The sequence below is a fragment of the Folsomia candida genome, unplaced genomic scaffold (genome assembly GCF_002217175.1).
Source record: "Folsomia candida strain VU population unplaced genomic scaffold, ASM221717v1 Fcan01_Sc006, whole genome shotgun sequence".
NCBI lineage: Eukaryota > Metazoa > Arthropoda > Collembola > Entomobryomorpha > Isotomidae > Folsomia > Folsomia candida.
Window position 1 is genome coordinate 7,983,403 of NW_019091198.1, and position 26,353 is coordinate 8,009,755.

Consider the following 26,353-nt stretch of genomic DNA (forward strand, 5'->3'; position numbering starts at 1 on the left):
CTCGTGTGGCTGGCGTGGGTGAGAAATTATTATTCAAGAGTCAAAGTCCAGGCATTATTCTCCAGAAGTACCCAGAAGAACGTTTATGATTATAAACATCATTAGAAATACATAAATACAGATAATTGTTGTACCCAAATTTGATTTTAAAGGAAATGATTTTATCGCATTTATGTACATGCATTTTACGCTATGCGAATTTGAAGTCATATGCAAACAAGAAATAATAATTATGCAATGCACCATATTTGCATTTCAATGAACTATTGTAACAATTTCACTCTGAAAATCATGGGCTCACATAAACCTTGACTATCATTATGACATTCTTGCCTTCATAATAAATTTTACATCGTAGTTGTGCAAACCATTCACCCATTTTCATCGTGGTATAACCAAATGCTCCAATTTGTTAATTGTTTTTTTCTGAATTGAAACCATGTCGCCGTGCAGGGGTCAAGTTTCAGCGTTAAAATAATAGTTGACACTCTATTTATAGCATTATATTATTTGCTTTGTTAGCAGATATAATAAAGTAATGTGTTAATGGAAATGTATATAAAGCCGTGCCCGTGATTGATTTGGCTAGACTTCATCCAGCCAGCCAGTCACACAAAAAAGACAAATATAGTCATTGTGTCATCATAAAACATGGCAAGCAACAGCATAAAACTAGCCGAAGGGGACTTGGTGAGAATTGTGGCGAGTGCAGGGAAAGGGTCTGCTGCTAACCTTCCCGTTATCAAAGCCTACGTGGAATCCTTAGGTCTCGTCGCTGATATTTCACCAGATATTTACAACCCTGACGAGCCCTTCTACTCCAACACGGACGATTTCAGAGCTGCCGATCTAATCTCTGCCTTGACAAATGACGAGTGCAAAGCGATCTGGTGCATTCGTGGCGGATCGGGATGCATCCGACTCATAAAGTATTTGGAAAGCCAACTTCCGCCGACGCCCCCTTCGCCAAAGGTTCTGATTGGATACAGTGACATCACGGTGCTTCATATGTACCTCCATTACAAGTACAACTGGCCCACGATGCATGGACCAATGTTAGAATCAATCGCGAACGGATTTTACGACCCTGCCGGCGAATCTGTCGTGGCTTTGCGATCTTTACTCTTTAATCTGACCACTCTGATTTGTGAACCAGTCATGACACGGCTAGATACAAGGGGTCCGTTGTCACCAGTCAATACTCAAGTTGTGGGAGGAAACTTGACCCTTGTCGAGACCAGCATTGGTACAAGTTGGGAGGTGAACGCGACTGGGAAATTCTTATTTCTCGAGGATACTGGAGAGGCAGCTTACAGTATTGAGAGAAGTTTGGACCATATGAAGCAAGCTGGCGTATTCGACAGTGCTGCAGCCGTCGTTTTTGGAGATTTTACAGATCCAGACAGCGAAAGTTTGATGACTTTGGTGCTTCAACGATTCGCAGGTGATGAGACGGTGACCTGTCCGGTTTTTAGATTGACGGGGATTGGTCATGGAAGGGTCAACTTTCCTCTTCCTCTCAACACGGACGCAACTATTACTCTGGTTGACCCTGACGCTCAAACTTATCGACTTTGTGTGAACAATTTGCCACAGAAATAATACTGTGTGAAATATTTACATCTTACATATTTACATATATAAATACTGAAAGCATTGAAATACAGTAATTCAAAATTCTATACCTATTAGTACAAATGCCTTTATGCATTCTTGGGGAATTTACTGACAATGGAGGTCTCCCAACGTATGCTCACAGATTTGGACCAAACTAGCATCAATCGATCAGAAATATAATTAGTATGAAATTTGCAAATGGAACTATCTGCCAATGCGCAGGTTTGGCGGAGATATTTGCATTCAAAGCGGGAAAAATGGGTAGCAAATTGGAAAATGAATAATTTGCCCGCCCTGGGGGTGCGTTTTCTCCTCTTTTTATGCAAATATCTCCGCCAAACATGCGCATTGGCAGATAGTTCCATCTGCAAATTTCATACTAATTATATTTGTGATCGATTGACGCTAGTTTGGTACAAATCTGTGAGCATACGTTGGGAGACCTCCATTGTGAGTTCACTTATTTAGTGCATAATTGTGATCACTATGCACATATTTAGTAGTAGTGCTGGCATTGATAATCTAATTCGTTCATTGCTCTCCAGCCACAAGCAACATAAACTGAATGAAAATTGTACATATTGTCACTCTCTTCGCGAGTTGACTACTACAAAGAGATTTGTAGATTTGTAGATACGTATTTGCAAAATCTCCTTTGCATTAAAATTCTAATACTCTCCAAATCTTTGTCATTATCCTTGCACGTAAATGCATTGTGAACTTCTGGGCTTTGGTCAGTTCAGTAATCGGTCGAAGTTTGGCTTGGCAGTACGATATCCACAGGATGCCAAACACAATGATTCAGTCCACTCCGGCGTTTTCGGAAGACATCAGCAAGCCAAAACCTCGACTCATTTTAGGCAGGCCAAATGTTCGCCCAAAGAGGTGCTTGACTAAGGAAGAAATCTACAAGTTGTTTGGTGCCCCTGTCATAATTAAAAAGCTGAAAAACATTCCACCAGAAGCGTATCTTCCTAGGATTGAAAATTCAAACCTTGTGGAGAAACCAAAGCCTGTGAAGAGTTCAAAGCATGTGGTGAAACCAAAGCCTGTGGAGAAACAAAAACGTGTGGAGAAAGCAGAACCTTTGCTGAAACCTGTAGTACAAGTAGGACCGAAGACACAGTTCCGATTAACACCTTGTCCCAATGCAATTCAGGAAATCAAAAGTGCCGATAAAGATCCTACAAATATAAAGAATAAATGTCCTGAATTTGTTCGAAAAAAGAAGCCTAATTCAATTTTCGACCGGTGAGTACTCCTTCAATAATTATACCGCTCCACGCCATATGAAACCCTTTCCCAATCTTATTTATGTATTATTCTTTTGCAGAGCGGAGGACAAGGACGCGGAAGCATTCATCCACTGGCTTCAGGAACAAGCAGGAAAAACAGTTGGTCAAAAGCGAAGCGATAAGTTGGTATCAGGAACAGCTTCGTCGTCATCAAGCATGAAATCCCCAGTTTTGCCCGACGACATCCTGCTCGATGGAAGTTGTTCCGTTCCAGGTGAAACTCAGCAGGTTGTTTCCACCGTTGGAGAAACCACGTCTGCAACTTCGGAAACATTGACCCCCATCACTTCGCCACCACGACATGGACTGGTTTCATCGCCTCAGACATCGCCGGATGCTGCTGCTCCCCGTAATCGCACTCCCAGGAGGAACAATCGTAGGCCAATCCGACTTACTTGGACGTACACTTTGCTAGTCCCTATATTACTGTCCGCAATTATGTTCAAACTCAAATTTCGTCAGAATTAACAATTATGACGCGAAGCGACTGATTTTTATACTAACGAGCAGTTTCCACAAATTGAGATAATATATTTATGACTCTTCCCCATATATTTTGTTAAAGTACCTTTAGTGTTTGCAGAATTTACACAGAGTTGAGTATTTTTGTTTAGTTTAGTCGATTTTTATCTTGCTGTATGACATGATTTTATTTAAATGTTTTTGGAACCTGGTATACATACCTACATATTTGAATACCGTTGTATTATTTTGACTAATTTTTTAGCAAGATGTCTTTTTACACGATTTTATAGTTTGAATAGTTTTTAGTCTTTAGTCTTTATAGAACTTTTCATTAAATAAATTCTGCTAAACACCTAAATGCTTTTCAGCCATCGGAGACGCTATTTTTTTGCATGTCCATGAACAAATGGGTTGGTTGTTATTGCTTGTTATTGCGAGTGACTATGCAATCTTCAGCTGGGTTTCATATTTTCTTTCTCTCCCATGTGCATTCTTCTCTCTCAATTCGCTCTTCTTTATTTATTTTAAATACACACAAAATTAAAATTTCTATTAAAATTTGAAATAAATTTCCCAAGATATGTAAAATAGTTGGTAGCATCACTATCAGCGGGAATATTCACTTATGGATTGATAATCATAATATTATGTACTGGTGAGTGAGTGAGTTGACAAAAGTAACGTTGAATTCGACCTTGATCAGTATTTTAGTTAGTAGACGTATTATATTTTAGGAGATAAAATTATCAGTTTTAAAACTGTGTGGTTCATTTGTACTTTAATTATTTACAGAAACGTGCATTCTTCATCGTCTTTTACTTGACCGGTCTTTGTTCCAATTTACAATAATTGATAATGATTCCTTGTCGTGAGTTGATCACGAGGTCGGACCAGATTTGCGTCAATGTTGGCATGTTGGGTCATGTCGACTGTGGGAAGACCAGTTTGTGCATGGCCTTGAGCACTACAGCCTCCACGGCGGCCTTTGACTCGAATCCGCAGTCCAAGGCCAGAGGGATTACTCTTGACCTCGGTTTTTCCGCATTCCCCTTGGACAACAAGTACAACGTGACTTTGGTGGATTGTCCAGGTCACGCCTCCCTCATCAGAACCGTGCTGGGTGGAGTTCGAATCATGGACTTGATGGTGCTCGTGGTCGACGTAACGAAAGGGATGCAGCCCCAGACTTGGGAATGCTTGATTTTGGCGAATATTACGACATGTAATCTTATCATTGCCTTGAATAAGGTGGACCTTATTCCGCCACCGATTCGTCCGGAAAAGGTGAGAGTTTTTTTACTGATTGTATTATCTCGTTAGTTAGAGCGCCACAGAACGGACGGTCAACCAAAGCAGATGCATAAGGGGATTTCGTACCTTAATAATTAGATAATAATAAGTAAATATGTCATTTTAATATTTTATCAGATGGAGAAATTCTGCAGCTTGCTGAGAAGGTCGTTGAAAAAGACAAGATTTGGTTCCGCACCGATGGTCTTGACCTCAACAACAGATGCTGAAATTGGAACAGACAAGCTCAAGGATGAAATTCTTCAGCATCTCAACAAAATGACACTTGTGCGGGATACTGCAAGTTCATTTGTCATGGCGATTGACCACTGTTTCAGTATGCGAGGATCAGGAGCTATATGTACTGGAACAATCATCACAGGCCAAGTTAAGTTGAATGATGTAAGTTGTTTATCTTGGTTGTGTTTTATTTATAAAAAAAACTTTGATTTGCTGCATATAATAAAATTATTGTATCTTCCTTTGTCCAATTAATAGACTGTTGAATTCCCGAAACTTCAAACTACAAAGAAAGTAAAGACCATGCAAGTTTTCCGACAACCTGTCGACTATGCAAAAGCCGGTGATCGAGTTGCCTTAGGAATTCCAGGCCTTGACGCAAAAAGTATGGAACGGGGACTTATTACAGCCCCTGGACTCCTCCCTTCCGCGAGCAGAGCAGCAATTGTGAAAGTTAACAAAATCCCGTTCTTCAAAGAACAAGTCCCCTCCGGAAAACGATTTCATGTCTCTATCGGATATTCCACAGTCACCGCCCAAGTTCAATTTTTCAGCCCTGATCCGACAGCAAAACTTCGCAATGATGATGCAATATTTAGTCGATCTAAGGAGTATTTAGTTGAAAACGTGTTAGAGTACGTTGACGAAGATGATGCATCCCGAATTTATTTCGCCCTACTTGTCTTTGACAAACCAGTTTTCATTCTCCCAAACACTTTGATCATTGCGTCAAATTTGCAACAGCCAGATGAAACCGTAGCGTGCAGACTAGCCTTCCAAGGACAAGTCATTGAAACCAGTCAAGACAAAGACGTCAAGAAGACGTACTTGCCCACTTTGAAAATATTCTACTACAAGAAAAAATCTGGTATTGTGGACCGTGTTTCTTCCGAGGATTCCATCATTGTTCGTGGATTTTGTCAAAAGAATTCCAACGTTGATCATCTCATCGGTATGAAAGTGTTTGTTCACGGAGAAAAGTCTGAGGAAATTGAGGATAGTCTCGTGAGTGGCAGGATTCAAGGTAGATTTGGCCAGACGAATAAGGTGCGAATCGGGGTTGACCGCCCCCTCACTGAAGAACAGATCCATTACCTGAAAAACCATGTGTGCATTGTCGATATCACTTTCAAAGAGTACAAGTTCAAAATTCGGACCGAATCAGGTCAAAAGCTCTGTCAATAATTAATTAATCAATACCCGGTACGCTCAATACAAATATAATAATAACAAATCAAAATTTCTGTGTTATTAAAAATAGCTTTTTATTAGACAAAAAAGAATTTCTATTTGAAGAAACAATAAGTACAAATATAAATTTATGGTAACCATAACCTGGCGCTAGTAGTAGAGTAGGTGAAAACCTGTTATATAAAAGGATAGACTTGGGGGTGAAAGTCATCAGCATCATCGTCAACATGGGTGACATCCATATGTGGCAAGTATCACGATGAGAGGAACGGCCAGGTCAAAGTTAACTTATAGATAGTAGCTGGATTTGATTAATTCTCCTCTTGGCTTAAAATTAGTATCAGCAGAATTTGCTTGGCGTGTTGGTTGGTAAGCTGAATCCTTCCTTCTAAATTATACTCGCCAATATATCTCTTATCCTGGACTTGTATATCATAGACCATATAATTCGCATATACATACATAGTTGCATTTTAATTTGTATTCTCATTTTACTTGTTCGCCTTTGCTTGCATATCTTTCTCTCTATATTAATGCTCCTTTCTCAGGTTAATAACGTGGCCTTCATTCTGCTGACAATCCCTGGTTTTCCCCTTTTCCTTGATTTTGCATATCATTATCATGTGTGTAGCTTACAATGAGCCTGACACCTCTTTTCCTCATGGCAGCAGAAGAAGACAGAGTACATAATCTATCAAGAAGCTACATAGCTATTTATTTTCCCTCATCACTTCTGCATACAATATATATAGCACACTCTTCTCTGTCCACTAAATCAATATCAAACTGTATCCTCCTCCCTTTGCTTTCCCACACATGCTAGATGATAGTCCCCTGAATGAAACGGATCGTAATTGATTAAGAAAGCCGACCAACGCACTGCAGGTACTTCTTCTTCTTCTTTTCCTTCTTCTCCCCATAAACCTTCACTTTTGACAGTTACCTTTCCTTCAACCTCGATTATTTTACTCTCTCTACACAAAATTAATTGACAACACTCTCGACTAAATTTGTTCATCAAAGACGGATACAATTTTCACTTGGAACGGGTACATATTGAAATTCGAAATTTTTTTCCTCTTAATTTAATCTACTAGAATTTTGTGTTGGGGGGAAGTCAACCTCGCCAGGGTCTGGGTTATACATACATAAGTATTTACTTAATACGCATTTTATGGTTAATTAAAGCAGATTATTTATATACGTAGTTAAGTTATCAATTGTTTTGGGATTATCATGGATGGTACGTATTTATCTGATGATGATGAGAACGTCGAAATTGTTGTATGCATACATATATATACTGGTCAACAAGGCTGGATAACACTGACTATGACAAGAAGTAAGCATCTTAAAAAATATGATGGTTTCCTCCTCCACTTTTATAATTTTCCTTTCGTTTCGTTTTTTTTCACTAACCCATTCAATCATTTTTCCCATCTTATTTTTTTCCAGCCACCAAAATTAGCCTACTTTTTTTCTCCTCTGCAATGATTTTTTTTGTTTTACTTGATTTGGGATGAGATATAATTTCCTCTCTGCGAATAGATTTGTTGATTGCGTCGTTGGCTTAATAATAATAATATTGCGTTGCATGCATGCGTCGTTCCAATTCCATTTGTATATAGGCTTCTGCTGCTGAATGCTTTCTCCTTTCTCTTCATCGCCTGTTGTACACAAACACGACCACGAGACTTGTAAAAGAGCAGATGAAGGCGAGTACCAGCACGGCAAGGATTATCCAAGTTTTCCTCCCTGGAGCACAAAAATATAAGAGTTTTTTTTCATTTGTTGGCAGGTCGTTGGGTGAGTGGGTGGGTCAGTGTAAGCATCTTTCTTTCCCTGAACGGTGAAAGGGCGGAGGCAAAGGGATAAATTACATAATTGCCTAGTTTTTTTATCTCCGTTTCTCATGGTTGGCATGCCCTTTTCGCTGTGTTGGCCAAAATCTGCATTCATCTGTACACCACACGTATGTTTTTTTGTGGACTTACCAATAGGTACGTATTTTAGTCTAGTCCAGAGAAAGGAACGATTACTTCCATCTTCTGTCCCGATTAGATCAACCTCTTGCCCAAAGTCTTCCAACATTCTAGCGGAACAAGACCAAGAGAGAGAAATGAGTAAGTGAGAAAACACACATGGCATTCCAGTTTGCATTTGCACATTATGTTTAAAAAAAGCAGATGAATTCCACGACTCACAAAGCATTTTCATCACACTCGACGCAGAGAGTATTAGAAGATGAGACGACGACGACTTTCTCCGGACTTTCATTCTCCAGTTTGGTGTACTTGGCCTTCTTGTTCCCACACCTCGGGCTCTCCGGCTGGATCAATTGAAATTGAAAAGCCACCATTTTAGCACCAATTACTTCACTCCCCAGCCACCCTCTCAAACATGTATTATTCAGCACGCTCTTATCCTACCGCACGAGGTCTTAAGCACTACAGAGGCCAAACCCTCTTCAATTATTTTCCAAGTGGTGGTGTAAGAGCTTCAGGAGTGCTAAAGATAAACTGCTCCACATTGTGTATGTACATGTACGTTCAGTTCAGTCTTGGACCCTAGATTCCCGTGCGAATCGTAGTGCAGTTTGACAAACTATAATTGTAACACCAAAACCAACCGCATACGAGTCCTCAGAGAAGAACTTGGCAACTATTAAACCTGTTACGACATTAAGCTGGGTTTGTTGGTTGTTGAGCTTTATGTTTGTCTGGTGCCTGGCTAAACATCACCACAATGTTCTTCTTGCGTTATCATAATAATCTAAATTAATTGCATTTGCTGGTTGACTTGAGGTTCAACTTGAATGTCAGAAACCACACAATAACAAAGGATGAGAAAGAGAGGTATATAATTAGTTCAAACCAATGTGCTAATGGCAAATTCAATCGAGCTGAGTACATAACCTTCTCATTCACTTAATTGTGATGACTTCTTCCTTGGCCGATTATCTATCTATCGTCCTTCAACTTACTGCTTTCTCCTCCAAATCAATGAACTCGGGACTGACATGCGTCCACACAAATATATATCCCACACAGTACTGAATGCCCAATTTTTTGTATTGGTTTGTCAATCACTATTACCACAAACGTTTATTTGACAACCGACTCGTGCTTAATCGAGCGGAATAATAAATCCAAAGTTGGGAAAAAGAGTGGGAGGATCTTATCGTAATCGTGTAAGATCTGTTGCTCCTGGATAAACTTGGAACATTTGGTACCTCACTTACTTACTACGCATTAAAGGAATCAATTAGTTGTCGGCTTATGTATTATGCATTGCACATGCCGCATATGAGGTCCCTGCTACCAATCATGAATTTATCCACTCCAGACTGTTATTGTGGTTCCCATTCAAATATATACTTAGCCCTCGTCACATGTAGGATTGCAGATGTTAAATAGACTTTTATTAATCCACTTTGTGCGCATATTGCCGGAATAAAATAAAGTCTGTCTATGTGTGACTCACAGCAATAAGATATTGAACCCGCATGTGTGTGTTTCTAAAGAGAAAAGTTTTACGAATCCCCCAACCAACTGTTCATATTCCTTTTATTTCGTTTCGAATAAAACTCTCTGACATTACTTACTCCTATTCCGACGATCGTATAATACGTAATGAACTCACCTGCCGAGCTGAGGTGTCCCAGTCTTCCCTCTTTAAATTGAGCTCGTCCTTAATATTCTGTAATCAAAAAGGGAGCATTTAAATGCTATTTGCATAATTAAAATCATCTCCTCATCTCTGTAGGTATATGTATGTGCCCGTAAAAAGGGGAAAAAGTTGTCCAATTCAAGAGAGAATTGCCACCATTACGGACGACATTTCGAGAAATATATAACCAAATACCAAACATAAACTCGTGCAATATTCATGAAAAGAAAGCTTTCTCTGAGAGTATGCAGAAAAAGCACAATAAAACAACATAAAAATGATATCACGTAGGAAAGCAAGAGCCAAACGAGGGAGAAAAAAGACGCTACCTAATTCTCGGGATGAGCATCAAAGGTGCTGTTAATCTTAATTTGAATCCTTTCAGAGAAAGACAAGCTCATTCCGGCAGCATCAATGGGATGGAATATGGTCCTGATGAGGACAATGAGTGAGTGAGTGTAATGCGAACCACGGACTTGTTCTTGTTCACCATAGATCATGAATATTACTGGAAATGAGATGATTCACGAGACGACGCTGCCTTTCTGCTTTCTCCTCCGTCGTTTCGTTATTAATCTAAATACTTTCTCCGAGATATGAATAATGGTATGATGATGATCAAAGCCAATAGTAATCAGTGCTGTAGGACCCGCCTTTATTTTCTGGATGACTGCCTTTCTCTTCATGTCTCTGTGTCTATAATCATGATTAACAAGGACACATGTATTGTATCTGATGACCAACAAACATAGAAAAAGACCACGACACGCGAATAACATATTTACCCCATTTGCAATACCAGTAATGCTGTTTCATTGACGGTTGCGCTGATACATGTGAATGTACAACAATATCGTTAATATATATGTGCTCTTTGCTCTTTCTCTGGTGGAACTGGGCTAAAGGGTGGAGAAAGCTTAGGCCTTGAGCGATGCTCACTAAAAGTTCATGTTCGAAGGGAGGCGTATCATATTTTTTAGAAAATTGGCAAAACTAATGATACCACGTTAGAATCGCGTAGCGAAATTCACTTTTTGATATGCGCACGTTCCCCTACACGAGGAGAGGTTTAGTTGAAATTCGCTTTTCTTGAAATCTAATGGCACAAAAAGCTAAAATAGGCTACGGAAATATCACGGCATCACCCAACATTAAAAAGATGACGCTAATAAATAGATTGAATGTGAGCAAAACATTACATCAGATTGTGTACGTCGTCAGAGATTTATCTTGACGCCATAGGTTTTTCTTTGCTATATATAAAATTATTATATAAAGTTTTTCTCCTTGTTGGCACAAGAGAAAGCTGCTGCCACCGGTAATATTAGTTACACTTTATACCACTCTGTCATCCCTCATGACACGACAGAGTTTTGCAACAAACTTTTGTTCGTGTGTGTACATACACCAGCAGTTTTGGAACACTTTCTAATGGTTCAACCAAGCATTTTTATGGAGTATTTTTTCTTAAATAAATATTAGCTCTTCCCGGAAGTCCATTGATTACGAGGTGCTCTCTCTCTCTCTCTGGCTCGTATCATCACTTACAAGGAACATAATGTTGTGCAGTACTTACAACGTGCTTGAGTTTATGTGGATGGAGTGAGAAGCGTCTACTGTAAGAGTTGTTGGGAATTGTTTTCACTTTATTTTATCGTGTCATTGAACACCTATGTTCACCTTTCTGCAGAGTTATATATTTCCTGTGGGAAATTATTTGCCCAGTTAATGCTTCGAGCACCGACAGAGAACAACGGTCGACATTTGACAGTATTTCAATCTCTGTAGGATACAAGATACATGGCGCAGTAATGTAATAAAAGACCGGCCGCTCACAAATCTTACTTGAGGCGGTGGATAGAAATATATATGTAGCTCTGATTTCGGGTGGTATATACATATTGAATGCGGAGAAGTAAATATGTGCGAGTGGAGGGGATTACATACATATTATGTAACTCTCAATTTGAGTAGAAAGCAAAAATAATGGGAAAAGTTTACTTAAAACGAACGTAGACAAATTTGGCACAACTTGCCAAATTGAAATAAAGCAGAAAGGAAATTGAAACGTATAGATGTCCACGTTATTAGACAAGCTGTTACACATGCAACTTTGCATGCATTCGGGTCTTATGAAGAAGGAAAGTGTATGAAATTGATCGCTTTGTCAAACGTGAGACTACTCTCTCAGTAAAGTGTCTCTCTCACTAATTGCTTGCGTCTGGTTGGGGCAACGTGCATGTGACAAGAGCTTAGCAGCATCACAAACCTGAATCTCTTGACGAGTTTTAATGATGAAATTGAGTCTCGATGAGATTTCCTTGTTGTCTCGAAGTCCTTGTCTTTTGGCGATGGCGAGTGTGGCCTCGAGGTCGTCGAGGTCCCACTCCAAACTTCGGAGACCGTTCCGCAGCTGCGAAGCGACCCATTCCGACACCTCGTTCGACCCTTGACAGTTTTCACTCCAGTGTTGAAACAGCTCCCGTGTGCGACCCAGCGCTTTGCAAACTTCACTGCAAGTAATTAGAGACGTCAGTCAGTTAAAACGATGGCATATGCCTCAGTCAAATTGAATGCATGCACGTCGTCGTCGACATAATAGTAATAATGGACGTATTGTGGTGCTGAGTTTCGTGAGTGAAATTCAAGCTCGCATGTACGTCACTCGACGAAAGACTATAAAGCCATTCTCCATTTTATGCTTAACGTATATATGTACGAGAATCCCCATTTGCGCGTCAGATTCAGAGATGCCTGCATATATTTGGAGCTTTATAAGTAATACAATTTGGACCAAAACGATTTTCCTGTCAGAATCTTAAAACGTCTCTCTGCTCAGAACAGACCTGCAGCTTTCGTGGAACTGGAGAAATATGCAGAGCTACAAGACAACGGAACCTCTCGGTTATACATACATAAATACTTAAGTACGTATCACAAATACAGATATGCCTAGCTGTTAAAGACAACATTAATTGGATACATGTCAGTCATCCTGCAGGAACTATCGTATTAGTAACCAATTGGGAATGTCAGAAACATAAATTCTAATCAAATATGTTTTTTCCCTCTTGACATCTTTATGCCATTTTACTTTCGATTAAACAGGATACGACGACTGGTGGGAGGCATGTATTAAACTCAACACAGTAGTAATAGTAATACACATATCGGTAGTTTGATGCGTCGGTCTCATGTATTTCTTACAAAATGATTAAATTCGGTATTAAAAGCAATCTCGTGTTTATGAAAAAATACACGATGGCCGTAACCTTTGATTGGTTGTAGTGAAATGCTTGAAAATAGAACATATATGTTTTCTCTGTATGCAAGCAAAATCATACTTAAATATCATAAATTGCATTTGAATTTTGAGAAAAATTACATAATTATAGAGTTGTTATGAACTACATGCACTATACAATTATCCACATACTTTCTTCACAACCTGACCAATTAAGTTATTAAATAGTGAATAAATACAGTAATAAAAAGTCAAATTTACTCTTTGACAACGATGAAAGGATCATCCAACGACATTCTTGAAGCACTCGATGACGGTCTTGTTGAAGGAAGTGTGAAAAAATTCGAGAGGAATGTGCCTCGTGATTAATTATCCAGTTGCATCAATCCATTATTGCTTTCAAATTGATTTCTACCTTACAGTCGTGAACTTGACGAAATAAATTGATGACAAATTCAACACGAAGCCTATGACAGGAAGCCTCACATAATAAAATTCACCTATTGTCGATATCTACATTAAAATCGACCCAAAGGTGAGCCACCAATTTAACTAGGAAGTGACAATAACACGGGTTGAAGTCATTACAAAAAGTCAACACATACAAACGTGCCAGACGAATTTTAATCAATTTTCCAATTTTTCAGCCACTATGTATCCCCAGGTCTGGATGTATAATCGATGAGTATTTTCTGCAGAGACTACCACGAACCGTACACGTATAAAATAAAATGGTGAAAGTAACTGATTTTTTTTTCTTTTGACGAAGACTGATCCAATCCGGTGGTCGAAGGGCAGTCAGTGAGTAGTGGATTGGAATTTTCGGACTGGTTGGGTTGGTTATGCACTTGGAGGAATCTAATTGAGAACTGAGACTTGGAAACACGATTTCACCAGACGAAGGAAGGAAAGGACGAAGAAGAATTTCACTTTCTCTCCCCAAACCCAACCATACATAGCTCGTAGCCCTCCTGGTAGTACAAAGTAGGTGCATACATTCGTAGGGAAGGAAGTGGTGCAGAGGATCCCACACCTATTCCGACAATCCAATCCACCTTCTCCACCAAGGAAAGTTGGGAGTGGAAGGAACGGGAGGGAAAGTGGTCACATCGTCAATGGCGCAATGGACTACTCGCTTGGCTAAAAGGGTGATGCATCAAACAACACCGAGCAGCAGCCAAGTAAAAGCAGTTTCTGGGAATATCCTGCTTCTTTCTCCGTAAACCCACCAGCAAGCAGCTACTTCATAAGTAGTTACTACCAACCAACCAACCACCACGGCTACTACAAACACACACATACAAAGGCTACTACTACGACCTCAGACTCTGGAGAGTTTGTGTGCCGAGAGATTATAATGCTACAAATCTATTTTATTATTCTCCAACTTTCTCCACTTTCATTAATGTAGCTCAAATGCAAGTAATTTAGCTATTTGGCAACTCCTTAAATTGCACAGTAACGTTTGATTATATTGCATGAATTTTGCATCCTCTATGTGTACACGTCCTCTCCCATGGTCAAACGTACTTGGGAGGGCTGGTTGGAACCACTGTGCGAGACGACGAATAATGGTGCGAGAGCAGGAACATACATTTCGTGGACGTTGCGAAAGAACAAGAGGAATCAACCAATGTCTGGGAGCATGTTGGGCATGGAAAACTTGCTGTGTTACAGATGGCTTCATGCATCAGTTGGAGAAAGCTGAGGGGGGATTTTGTGAGCTATTTCCTATTTCCATCTCTTGCCCTCCTGCACAATAAAAGGCAACACGGGCAGCATCGAACAGTTTAGCGTGGTATAATTCGATATAGAAATGGATGGAATAATAACGGATAGGAAAAGTGGAGAGGGAGAGAGTAAGAAAGTTTCTCTTATGGAAGAATTTTAGACCACTTTCTTCACATTCTAGCTGCGTTCGGTCGGATCCCATTTATTTCAAGATTCAGAGGGGTGCATGATGCAAAGATGAATGTATTTGTTTGAGACATGATTTGTGTATATTCAATAAATGAGAAAGTTGTTTCGTTGTACGAGTCAAGTTTTGCCAGAAATTATTCCTCCATCACGCTTGCTTGCTTTGAACTACTCGGAATAAGTAGGTACACATTATACTCTCAAAAAGTCAAGAGATTTCTGCTGCTTGTATATTTTATCTGTTGTTCATGTGGAAGTAAATCTTGTCTGCGTCCTACACTCATCTTCATCCCTTCTTTAGCCGTCATCCATATTCTTGGCATGTGCATATATTGTTATCTTCCCTCCATTTACATACAAGTACAGCAGAATTACAACTTATGGCCCCAGTTAAAACATTATTATTGTCCATTATTCCGTCTAGCATCTTCACATTTCCATGAAATAAGTACTTCTCGTCACACGACGAGTATGTTTTTTTAAGGCAGAAGAGTTTTTTTGTTTGTCCCAGGCGTTATTTGTTCCTCTTTCTGAGTACAGCATCAGCTTTTCTTTACTACATCCGCGTTGACACAATTCGAAAAGTTTACTTCTTCTCAGCGTGTTCAATTCAATTTACCCGTTTAAACATTTCATTAACTTTGCTTTGTTGTCTTTGCCATCCACGAAAGTTGTGTGTGTGAGAAAAGTCTGTTTGCTTTCTCCTCTCTCGCAAGTAATTTATAATTCACGTCCTTCAAAATTAGTTTTGGCATAATCCGCATTTGTACAAATGAGGAGCAAGTAGAGAATAAATAATCACAAATTCTGCATGGGTGACAACATGTTTGGACACGCCAAAAGGCGAGGAGATTGAAATAAGCCGAAAAGTTAGAAGGAGACCAAGGAGCAGAATTGGGGAGGAAAGAAGACGCTGCTGCTTGTTGGAAAGCGAAACCTTTCTCCGTTGAGCTGCGTATGTATGTACCACAGCAGCCCCGAATAAATGCAATTACACCACTCAAACTCCTAAAGCTTCCACAAAACCATCCACTGGAGAGAGAACCGAGGATTGAGAGGGAACCGTCCGACACATCATCGTCCTTTCACATATGCATGGAGAAAGAAAGTCCCAAAATCTGGAACAGTCGTCCCCTCCGTTTTCTTAAATTCATGACTTTACCTCCGTCAGAGACTGTGAGTCAGTCAGTAATCTTCTGTAGATGCACGACGGGAGTTAATCTGCTTATTGCTTCCTTTAAAATATATGTACAATAAAGGTTCGAGCTGGGCTTCTTTTTTTTGAGCCTGGAGAGTGCTGAAGGATGATGGAGAGGAACAGTATTTCAAGATTTTTTTAACAGACATGGTATAAAAAACCATGTGGTAGTAAATACAGAAGAAAACTACGCTACATACACGGTGATTTCGATAAGGGATAAAAAAAAAGCTCTATATTTTATTTTATGATGCCTACCTAACCTACATTTTGACTCACTCGTGAAAGATTATCTACCGCAATTGGTAGATTATGTAGACTTTTAGTCGGTTGAAACTGGGTTGGTCTTGTACCGGAGGCGTATGTATGTGTGCATAAATAACTTTCACAATCTGGGTACGAGAGAATGCTGTGCTTAGAACATGCTTGATCTTTCACCTATTTTTTCTATTTTTTCCATTTAGCCCAAATGTCGAGGCAACATGAGACATTTAGCGCTATATGAGAAATATATAGTATGCGTTCACGAAACTTCAATGTTAATGGTTTTTGACCGTGTGGTTCGACCTTATGAGCTAGGGGGATGCGGTAAAAAGCATTCGAACCAGCTTACAAATATAGATATAGGGCACGCGTACCGTTTTCAAAAATTTCCAATAGTTTTTGGCATATCCACTAAAACGTATTTTTGACTAAAAAATCACAAAATGCTATCCTGAATGAATTGGGTGCATGATGGAGACTTGAAGTAAATTACAATCACATCCGGCAGTAATTTGTCTACAACATTTACATTTAGACCCTTTCGAATTAAGGCCTCCTGGAGGCCACAAAATTGAAAATTCACAATTTTTAATTCCTCAATCTATCGCCGATCACCACGGATTTCTATTCCTTAGATGTATGAGGAGTGCAACGTGGCCATCAACTTATAAATATGACCGTGGCGGAATTGTAATAGTAATTTTTTGAAATTTTCACTGAATAATTTTTGACGGGTATACCAGTCCCTAAATGCCCCAGATGAGTGGGAGTCAAACCAAAATATCCAAGTTTTATGTTTTAGAAGTAACTTCAGCAAATTAATGCGAAGAATTTGTCCGCCCACGCCCCTTGACCTCAGGGGGAGTGGTTATACCCAACACAGTAAAATCAAAATAATTTAAGAAGCAGTGAAAATTTTTCTATTCTGCTTTCAGCATGTGGTATTATAAATTAATAATGAGTCACGACCACACCCCCTATGACAATTATGGGGTGTGGTTTGGGGTAAATTGAGATTATTGTTGAAATTGATGAATAATAGCAAGATTAATGTTTTTGCCTAGTCGGGAGTGGTTTGGGGACAAATTAAGACATGAATACATTGATTATAATGATGAAAAATAGTACAATTAAATTGTTTTCCTAGAACTTGGGAGGTTGGGGCAAGTGCTTTATGGAGGTTGTAACATTAGGGAGGTGTAACCAAAATATGTGTATGTTAATGTTAAGGTGAAAAGCATCAAATAAGTTGGGTGGTAAAACCACAGAAAAATCTATTTTTTCAGTAGTACAGCCTTCAATTTTTGTAGAAAGCAGAGTATTAAGGAGAGAAAAAGAATTAAACAAGATGTAATACCCTTTGCTTAAATTAAATATTTTTACTGAAAAAATAGGGGCAACAATTAGGTTGTGCAAGTTCCATAACTTCCATATAAATTTGCAGATCATAGCTTGCTATTTAAACTCAGAATGTTTAGTTTGTCACGTTTCCTTTGCCTAAGAATTACAGTCCATTTATTTACCATACGACCCTCGACGTCACCACTGCAATGCTATTAGTAATGAGAGTGATGACGTCGAGGATCGTATGGTAAATAAAACAAGAGTATGTACATATTTGTATTAATTAACTTGCTCTGTACATGTCCACTTCTTGAAAATAATGGGCAATATTGAATACCACTGTGAAACAAATGAGCAACGGTTGCCCCTATTTTTTCAGTAAAAATATTTAATCTAAGCAAAGGGTATTACATCTTGTTTAATTCTTTTTCTCTCCTTAATACTCTGCTTTCTACAAAAATTGAAGGCTGTACTACTGAAAAAATAGATTTTTCTGTGGTTTTACCACCCAACTTATATTGTATTGCATTTCATTGTGTAAGTGTGTGTGAGTTGCTGGCTGGTCATGTAATACATTAACAACCTCCTTCATGAGGTAAATGTAAGACGGGAGAAAAGAATGTCGGCAATGAAGCCTTATTCAGTCAGTAATTCCATTCGTTTTTACTTACGACTTTCTCGACCGTATGAAAAAGCGGTAGTTTGTGCAGAAGGAAGGGCATGAATAAGTAAAATAAATGCTGGAATCATGGCGATGCGATGAAATGCCTCTTATTTAATGTCGAAGACTTGGTGCTTTTGCGGCCCATTGGTTAGATTCTTATTTATTTCACGGAGAGGAATTCCCACCCCAGGCATTCATTTTATATCTACACGTCTCTGATTTTTACCTCAAGAAGTCCGAAGAAAAGAAGTATTAAAGTGGATTACTTCAAAACCAATTCATGTCAAACTTTCGATGAACAATTTTCATTATCGGAAAATTTAAATACAATTGTAAAAATTCTACAAATGCTATAAACGATTCCTTTAGGAGTAAGTTGTTATAGTTTAGCAAATGTGAAAAAATGCGACAAATTTATCTTGATTGAAACTACGATTTGATATTGGCAACTCTAATTTAGCATGTTGACTTACTGCAATATAAATTCTATCAAAAATAGATTTAGTACGGTATGGTCAACTTTATTGATTTTACCCAATGTCGGAAACAATTACGAGCAGTCAGCTCAGAATTATGACGAAACGTTGATTACAACCTCTTTTGACTTCTGAATCAACAGGGTGCAACGGTTGGGTACATATTGTGCTGTTAAAATCTTAAAAATTAGGTCATACAACGGTTATCCAGCACCCTAATTATTATATTATCAAAGAAACCAACTTGGAATACTGTGTATTACAAGTACATATGCATATGCAATATATATTGACGTATAATATTGTCCATACACATGCAGCAATCTAATCAACTTAATGAATACACATATCATTACAGCATGCACCAACAGAACCAACAAAAGCAGTAAATATTTAAGTAAGTAAATATTTCTCTTCTATCCGATACATTTTTCACTTATCACTGATGATTCATCGTCTCGCCAGTGTAATTTGATCCTGACGGATAGTGAAGTGCATTAACTGAGCGTGACTCACGTACCTATTTATATTTATATTTTATGATTTTGAATTCCAAAGTTTATAGTTATTGGTTAGAACATTGCTTTGTTCCATGTGTCATTATTCTATGTCCAAAACAAATAACAAAGAACTATAATACTTGAAAACACAATAAGTTAAGTACATACCAAAGAAATTAATGTGCATACACATCCACCTCCAACTTTTGTGAATGCCTACCCTTTCTTCATTTCCAACCTGATTTTTCCAAGCATACCAACTAACTACATTCCTTCTCAACTACAATATTTAATACAGTGCCTGTGATTTCAAAGTGAAACCAGAGTTTTGAAATTGATTGAAATTTTCAATCAATTTCAAAACTGTTTCAATTCATGTTTTAAAGAAGCTTCACAAACCATCATCATTCATTCATTCATTCATATCACATAAAGTGCGACTTGCATATTATTATCACAAATTAAATTGGGCAAATAAGCCACTTATCTTTAACCTTGATTTTGAAGAATATTTTTGCATGAACAAGCAAAAAACAAGCAGGATAAAATTGTATACATCTCTTTCAGCCTCTATCTATGCAGCAAAATTGCTCCAGATTAAATTTAACTCTAGATTTGCAAGTAAAGATTAAAGATTTCGAACTTTGAATAAGATAGGATTATTTTGAGATTATTTTGAGAAATACATTTTCAAGAGAGAAAGCGAGAAAGTCATAAAGTTGACTTTTTTGATTTTCTTGGGCGGCCTCGGTTCGATTTCTTCTTGCCCACGAGACAAAAAAGTTGCAGGTTGGCATCACACCAGTCGCCTCTCTCTCACTCTACGCTCCACTCTGCTCGTGCTCGCAACGAGTTCGTTCACTCTGCTGGAAATCAAATTTTGGAAAAGATCTCTTATCAAATATCAGCCCACTCGAGAAATAAGAACTCATCGCTCACATTATTTGGGTAAGTTAAAAAAATAAGTCCTGTCGTCGATATTTTGAAAATTACACTTACTAATTTTAAAAAAGTAAGTGAAGTTTGACACCTAGAAGAAGAGAGAAAATGGGAAAGGAGTAGAGAGGTAGAGGTAGAGGTAGAGGTAGAGAGCGAGAGAGAGAGAGAGAGAGAGCCGAGAGAGGAGAGCTGCTGAGTTCATTGGAATTGTTCATTACTGCACATTATTTTACGGTTATTATTTTTTGTTTTTAGTTAACTCGAATGGGAGGTGGTCCAGTTTGGTCAAAGGTTACATTGGGGGACTAAGATACTGAACTGTGCCATTGAGAATATCCTCAGGATACAAAAAAACTCAGGATGAACCTTCCGGACGTGGAAAAGGGGATTCTCCTCGGTCCAAAACGTCTTCAAGCTATTTTAAATAAGTCGAAACCTGAAATTGATGCGGCCTTGAGGGGATTTGTGCATCCAATTTTGAGAAGTATTTCATTTTTTAAATAAAATAATTGTATATTTTGATTTACAAGCATTTTGAATTAATATTAATGAATTTTTTGTGTTTTAAAGACCTTCCTAATCCCGAGAAGAAGAAGATGTGTCAGATAAAGGGAAAGTACGATGCGCGGGACTACATATTCAAGAACCAGAAGGCTAGAGCAAAGAATGCAGAATGCGATATGTTCATACTCTGCGACGAGGGTTCGATCCCCTGCCATCGGGTATTTGTTTCGCTCATGTCCCCACTCTTGAGAAGCCTAATCGACGAGAATATTGAGGCTGTAAGTATTTTAGAATGACTTTAAATAAGAAGTTCTACTTTTGAGTGCTCAATCATGACCTTAATGCAATATACACATAGTAACCACTCGGGGGCAAAACTTTTAGTAAACGATATCAAATCCATGTTTTATTTACAATTTATTAATAATTACAAAAATTAAAACGCACTTGGTGTAGTTTACTGTATATTTGCATATAGGTATTAATTAGAACTGTATTTATATTTAGATTGGCGTTCCCGGTTGCAAAAACCCCATATCAATATACTTAAGTGACTGCAGCATTGAGGACCTTAGAGTGGCAATGAGTTTCTTTTATACAGGATTTGTTTCTTTTTCATCTTCACGTCGTAAAGCTGTGCTTGACATACTAGAATTTTTCCAAGTGGACAAGTCGGCTACATCAAATGTGGAGCCGTACTCTCCCACACTTTTACAGGAAAAAAAATGCAAACTGCTTCAAGTAACTATAGACGGAGGATCCAGTAGCGATTCTTCTGAATCGGAAGAGTCTGGTGCTAATGAAGATGATACACCGTCAAGGTCAGGGGAACGTAAGAAACGAACGGGAAAATGGGTAAAAGAAACAACATCCAAGACCAGCTCGAGCGTAACCAGTCGCGAAAGTAAAGCTCCGCCCAAATCTAATAGTTCATCATCTATAAGCCTTTCTAAGTCACCCAGTGTGGGAAGGAAGACCAGAAATAAATCTAACTACTCGGTCACTCCATCCCCAGCAACTACGCCTAACAAGCCAATAAGTAGGCAGTCCAATTCTATTGAAAATACTCCAAGATCAACTCGTTCTACTTCTGCTGGTGTTGTTGCTGGCACTTCTGTTACGCAAGGGTCATCCAAAAATGTTCCGGGGTCCTTAACTACTCGACAACCGGAACCTCGAGTTAAGAAGGTCCTTGGGCCACCCCGTACGACGTTGAATGCAACAATTCGAAGGACTCGATCTTCAAAGAAGGCACCACCAAAGATAACTGCAGGATCAGATAAGCCAACTGCATCCACATCTGCTGGTACGTAATTTAAGGATAATTTGTAATTTTTTTCTTCAGTTTAGGACTAAAGGGGACTAGATCAAGGTGAAGCCTAGTTTATTATTTCACATGTACATACATGTTTTTGTCTTTTGTCACTTACAGTTTTAGGAGTAATGGACCAACCCCCCCGATCTAAGGTTCCATACGAGCATGATTCTGAGTACGAACCAAGCGAAATGGGTCCAATTGTCTCATCGTCTTCGCCTTCGGTATTCTCCGAACAAGGTTCAGATGAGGACGATCTTGAAGAAAAGTTGGCCTACGCCGAACGGAATTTGCGTTCGAGAGCTCACAAAGAAGACATGTCAGCTAGTGCATCAAATCATGCAGATGAAATTGATTTGAACCACGATCCGCCTACTCTCTCTCTTGTGGATCGACTCAAGTTGAATCCCAGGCATCTGAGCGGAAATGAAGATGACCATAATGGTGCACGATATCCTAAGCGAGCACGAAAGAAAGTGGAACATTATCTTCCGGAACCTGCCGAATCTGTAGTAAATGTGGAAAGTGATGAAAGTGGTAATGGGGGTAATCGTGACGGTAAGAGAAATATTTTTTACCCCAAGTTTTGTTGTTGGGCTGTATTGATTTGGAAAGGTCTGTTTTATTTAACTGGTTTATTTGTATGTACTACAGATTCAGATGACGTTGAGAGCAATGTTTCGTCGAAAGATACAAAATGTTACTTTTGTAAGACGGCATTTGATACTGAGGAAGGTATGACCCCACTATTTTTTATGGATTTACTCCTGATTTGTGTACTCATAAATGTATCTCCATTATTTTACTTGTATTTCAAGTATTATATATTATACTTTCAGACCTAGCACGCCACTCAACTTCGGAATGCGGAAAGCATTTGAAACATATGTATAACTTTGCAGACAGGCAATGCTTGAATTGTTTCAACATATTTGGACCTATCACTCATTACGAATTAGTAAAACATGTTCAGTATTGTATCAGCGATAATAAATCAATAACAGATGCCATGTCAGCATCAGGCATTGGCAAGCACAAACTAAAGAGCAATTCTGACCTAGAAGAACCACTAGAAAAACGAGCAAAAACGACACCGATCTCACCGTCCATGACAACAAATGGACAAGAAAAGAACACACAAATCTTGACAAAAAATGGTCAGAAGTTTGCGATTGGGAAGTCAAAAGTTGTGATGCAAAGGTTTTCTGATGAACTAGTCAAAGAGGTAATTAACGAAATACGTAATAAGCGTACCCCAGACATTCAACGCGTCCCGGGATACAATTACGTTCGGAGACTTGTTACCCCGAAGACCGAAATTCCTGACTTGTTTCCGGATGACACCCCAGAAATGAATGCGGAACGCATTCGGCAATACAGAAAGGAGCAAGAGGAATATATAATTCAATCGGAAATGCGGAAACTTATCAAATTGCAGGCTGAACAAGCAGAAAAAGATGCGGCTGAGGCTAAGAAGGTGGTTAATCCCGTCGCTTTACATCTTCACCGTTGCATGGATATGCAGAACCAGAAAACTGTACTGAATGCCAAAGCCATTTTTGAGAAATTTAGAAACTGTAGCTGTGGAGACGTCCATTCTGATATTGAAAAATCACTGAAGTGTTTAAAGAAACGGAAATTGAGCAAATGTTGGATCTGTTGCACAGAGTTTGAACCAAGTCATCCTATGGAGCATCATCTCCGAAAATTGCATAGCTCGAATACTGGACGTGTCAACTGTGTAACTTGCCCTGTATGCAAGGCATCATTAACCTTCGCTGAACTCAATCAGCATGTGTATACCCACTTTAAGGGAAGAAGTAGCTATTCTGATGATGATGACGAGGAGGTCTTTGAAACCAACAATGCAGTCTCGGTCGAAGGTGACGTTCTTCAAGAAACAGACAATACAGTCTCGGTGGAAAGGGTCGTTCTTCAGGAAACCGACAATAATATAGCCTCCGTCGAAGGTGAGGTTCTTCAAGAAACCAACAATGCAGCCTCGGTCGAAGGGGTCGTTCTTCAGGAAACCGACAATAATATAGTCTCGGTCGAAGGTGACGTTCTTCAGGAAACCGAAAATATAGTCTCGGTCGAAGGTGACGTTCTTCAGGAAACCGAAAATATAGTCTCGGTCGAAGGTGACGTTCTTCAGGAAACCGAAAATATAGTCTCGGTCGAAGGTGACATTCTTCAGGAAACCGAAAATATAGTCTCGGTCGAAGGTGACGTTCTTCAGGAAACCGAAAATATAGTCTCGGTCGAAGGTGACGTTCTTCACGAAACCGACAGTACAGTCTCGGTTGAAGGTAACGTTCTTCACGAAACCGGCAATTCACAGAATAATGACAGACAAAGATCTGAAGACAACTTACAACAGGGGACTGCAGACAATCTCCAGCACGGACCAGGAAATGATTCCCCACAAGGACCCGAAGACAATCTCCAGCACGGACCAGGAAATGATTCCCCACAAGGACCCGAAGACAATCTCCAGCACGGACCAGGAAATGATTCCCCACAAGAACCCGAAGACAATCTCCAACAAGGGACTGAAATTGATCTGCAACAAGTTCCTGGAAACAGTGACCAACACTTCGCAACAGAACTTTGCAACAACAGCAGTGCTAATAATCGTAACGAATTGGAATGCGACTCTGTGCCCCCACCTCCATCAGTTGAAGTTTTGACTGCCAAAAAATCGGCAACGGTGTCCCAGGAGAAAATTACGCCGCCAGTTTGTTCGGATGATGTCACTTGTCCAAACTTGGACACCCGAATCTCTAAAAGTGTGAAAGAAGTGGCAAATGTTCGAAGTGATATCGGGGAAGTTGTTGTGGACGGACAACACCTCAGAATCATACCCAGGGGTGTATCAGAAACTCCGTACCCTGGAACGGTTCACACGATGCCGGTTTCGGATGAGCTGATTAACTTATATAGTTCATCTAACCGTCAGACTAACCCTCCGCAAAATGTAAATATTCAATTTCCCAATAACGTGCAACAGCAACAAGTGGCCTTAGTCAATCGTAGTATGTTGTTTGCCAGTGGTGCCCAGACACAACAACAACAACGCCCTATGATAAGTCAAGCCGGAGGGGTTCATGTCAACATGCCAATTCCTGCGCGAAATTCGCATCCAATAACTGCAACGTTTCAGCAGCAACAGCAGCAGCAGCCCCTGTCGGCTCCAGTCAATCGCAATAATTCTAGTATTTTATTTACCGGTGGTCCTTCTGTTTCTCAAATGCAACCTCGTTTACAAATTCAACAACAACAAGAACACGTTATGATACAATTTGGAGGAACTAATATAAGCATGCCAACTCCTGCGCGAAATGCACCTCCAATAACTGTGTATCAGCAACAGCAGCAGCAATTTTCTGTGAGAAATTCGCCTCCAATAACTGCAACGTTTCAGCAGCAGCCCCAGGCGGCCTCAGTCAATCGTAATGCTCCTAGTATTTTGTATGCTACTGGTCCTACTGGATATCAACAACGACAACAATACCCCATGATAACTCAAGTCGGAGGGACTTCTGTGATGGCGATTCGGATGCGAAATTCTCCTCCGATAACTTCAACGTTCCAACAGCAGCCACAACGACGACGTTTCACGGCGCCTCCTCCGCCAATTCCTGTAGCCAAATACAGTTGCAACAAGTGCAATAGGCTCTTTATATCGAAAGATCTATTTGATACTCATTTTTGCTAATTATTTTTACTAATCCAGATACAAATAATTGTAGTACTGATTAATTTTAAGTAATTCTCTTCACCTTTCTTTATGAAATCAATTCAACACGAGATTTTATCGGCATACATTGAAGTATTTTTTACACGTTTTTATAAAATTATATTACAATTTTATACCATCGAGAAGATTAATATGAGGATTCAGTATCATTATTATTAATAGAAAATTGTCTTCCTTAAAATATACTTTCCATTCCTCTCAAACTATAGAATCTCTTTAGAAAATGGATATCATTGTTTATGAATTATTCTAGTTAAGTTAATCATTTTTAAAATTCTTGTTTCTTCCTTACGTATTTGTTTACTATGTACAATTTATATAATTTGGTTCCCAGAATTTGCCTTGAATTATAACATTTTAAATTATGAATAAAAACAGAAAATAATTTTCGGCTTGGAACTTTACTTAATATAAAATAATTGATATACTCATTATTCTACCTACTACTCGGATTTAGTCAA

General features: G+C 39.1%; 4 protein-coding genes across 4 annotated transcripts; 3 read left to right on the plus strand and 1 right to left on the minus strand.

Annotated features, from left to right (window-relative positions):
* Positions 1-574: 574 nt before the first annotated feature.
* On the plus strand, positions 575-1,684 carry LOC110851162 (putative carboxypeptidase RC0549). Its single transcript, XM_022098822.2, has one exon. The coding sequence runs from the start codon at positions 652-654 to the stop codon at positions 1,600-1,602; it is 951 nt and encodes a 316-aa protein (XP_021954514.1). The 5' UTR covers positions 575-651; the 3' UTR covers positions 1,603-1,684.
* A 657-nt stretch (positions 1,685-2,341) lies between these two features.
* Positions 2,342-6,147, plus strand: LOC110850700 (selenocysteine-specific elongation factor). Its single transcript, XM_022098219.2, has 5 exons — positions 2,342-2,868; positions 2,951-4,032; positions 4,170-4,661; positions 4,806-5,069; positions 5,166-6,147. The coding sequence occupies exons 3-5, from the start codon at positions 4,233-4,235 to the stop codon at positions 6,090-6,092; spliced, it is 1,620 nt and encodes a 539-aa protein (XP_021953911.1). The 5' UTR covers positions 2,342-2,868; positions 2,951-4,032; positions 4,170-4,232; the 3' UTR covers positions 6,093-6,147.
* Positions 6,148-13,890, minus strand: LOC110851047 (syntaxin-6). The gene is made up of 6 exons (XM_022098673.2): positions 13,273-13,890; positions 12,037-12,280; positions 9,741-9,797; positions 8,303-8,427; positions 8,093-8,190; positions 6,148-7,853 (listed from the first exon to the last, which is right to left on the minus strand). The coding sequence occupies exons 1-6, from the start codon at positions 13,305-13,307 to the stop codon at positions 7,759-7,761; spliced, it is 654 nt and encodes a 217-aa protein (XP_021954365.1). The 5' UTR covers positions 13,308-13,890; the 3' UTR covers positions 6,148-7,758.
* Positions 13,891-19,459: 5,569 nt separating this feature from the next.
* Positions 19,460-26,295, plus strand: LOC110851149. Its single transcript, XM_022098805.2, has 7 exons — positions 19,460-20,322; positions 20,569-20,797; positions 20,884-21,095; positions 21,325-22,123; positions 22,250-22,690; positions 22,787-22,867; positions 22,972-26,295. The coding sequence occupies exons 2-7, from the start codon at positions 20,674-20,676 to the stop codon at positions 25,848-25,850; spliced, it is 4,536 nt and encodes a 1,511-aa protein (XP_021954497.1). The 5' UTR covers positions 19,460-20,322; positions 20,569-20,673; the 3' UTR covers positions 25,851-26,295.
* Positions 26,296-26,353: the final 58 nt, after the last annotated feature.

Excerpts from the sequence above, each read along its gene's own strand:
- LOC110851047 (XM_022098673.2), bottom strand. The coding sequence starts at position 13,307 with ATGTCGTTGGATGATCCTTTCATCGTTGTCAAAGA. Across the intron at positions 8,428-9,740 it reads GGGACACCTCAGCTCGGCAG|CCGGAGAGCCCGAGGTGTGG; the intron begins GTGAGTTCATTA and ends CAATTGATCCAG. Across the intron at positions 7,854-8,092 it reads ACTAAAATACGTACCTATTG|GGAGGAAAACTTGGATAATC; the intron begins GTAAGTCCACAA and ends TTTGTGCTCCAG.
- LOC110851149 (XM_022098805.2), top strand. The coding sequence starts at position 20,674 with ATGAACCTTCCGGACGTGGAAAAGGGGATTCTCCTCGGTCCAAAACGT. Across the intron at positions 20,798-20,883 it reads TGTGCATCCAATTTTGAGAA|ACCTTCCTAATCCCGAGAAG; the intron begins GTATTTCATTTT and ends TGTGTTTTAAAG. Across the intron at positions 21,096-21,324 it reads TCGACGAGAATATTGAGGCT|ATTGGCGTTCCCGGTTGCAA; the intron begins GTAAGTATTTTA and ends ATTTATATTTAG.
- LOC110851162 (XM_022098822.2), top strand. The coding sequence starts at position 652 with ATGGCAAGCAACAGCATAAAACTAGCCGAAGGGGACTTGGTGAGAATT.
- LOC110850700 (XM_022098219.2), top strand. The coding sequence starts at position 4,233 with ATGATTCCTTGTCGTGAGTTGATCACGAGGTCGGACCAGATTTGCGTC. Across the intron at positions 4,662-4,805 it reads CACCGATTCGTCCGGAAAAG|ATGGAGAAATTCTGCAGCTT; the intron begins GTGAGAGTTTTT and ends ATATTTTATCAG. Across the intron at positions 5,070-5,165 it reads GCCAAGTTAAGTTGAATGAT|ACTGTTGAATTCCCGAAACT; the intron begins GTAAGTTGTTTA and ends TCCAATTAATAG.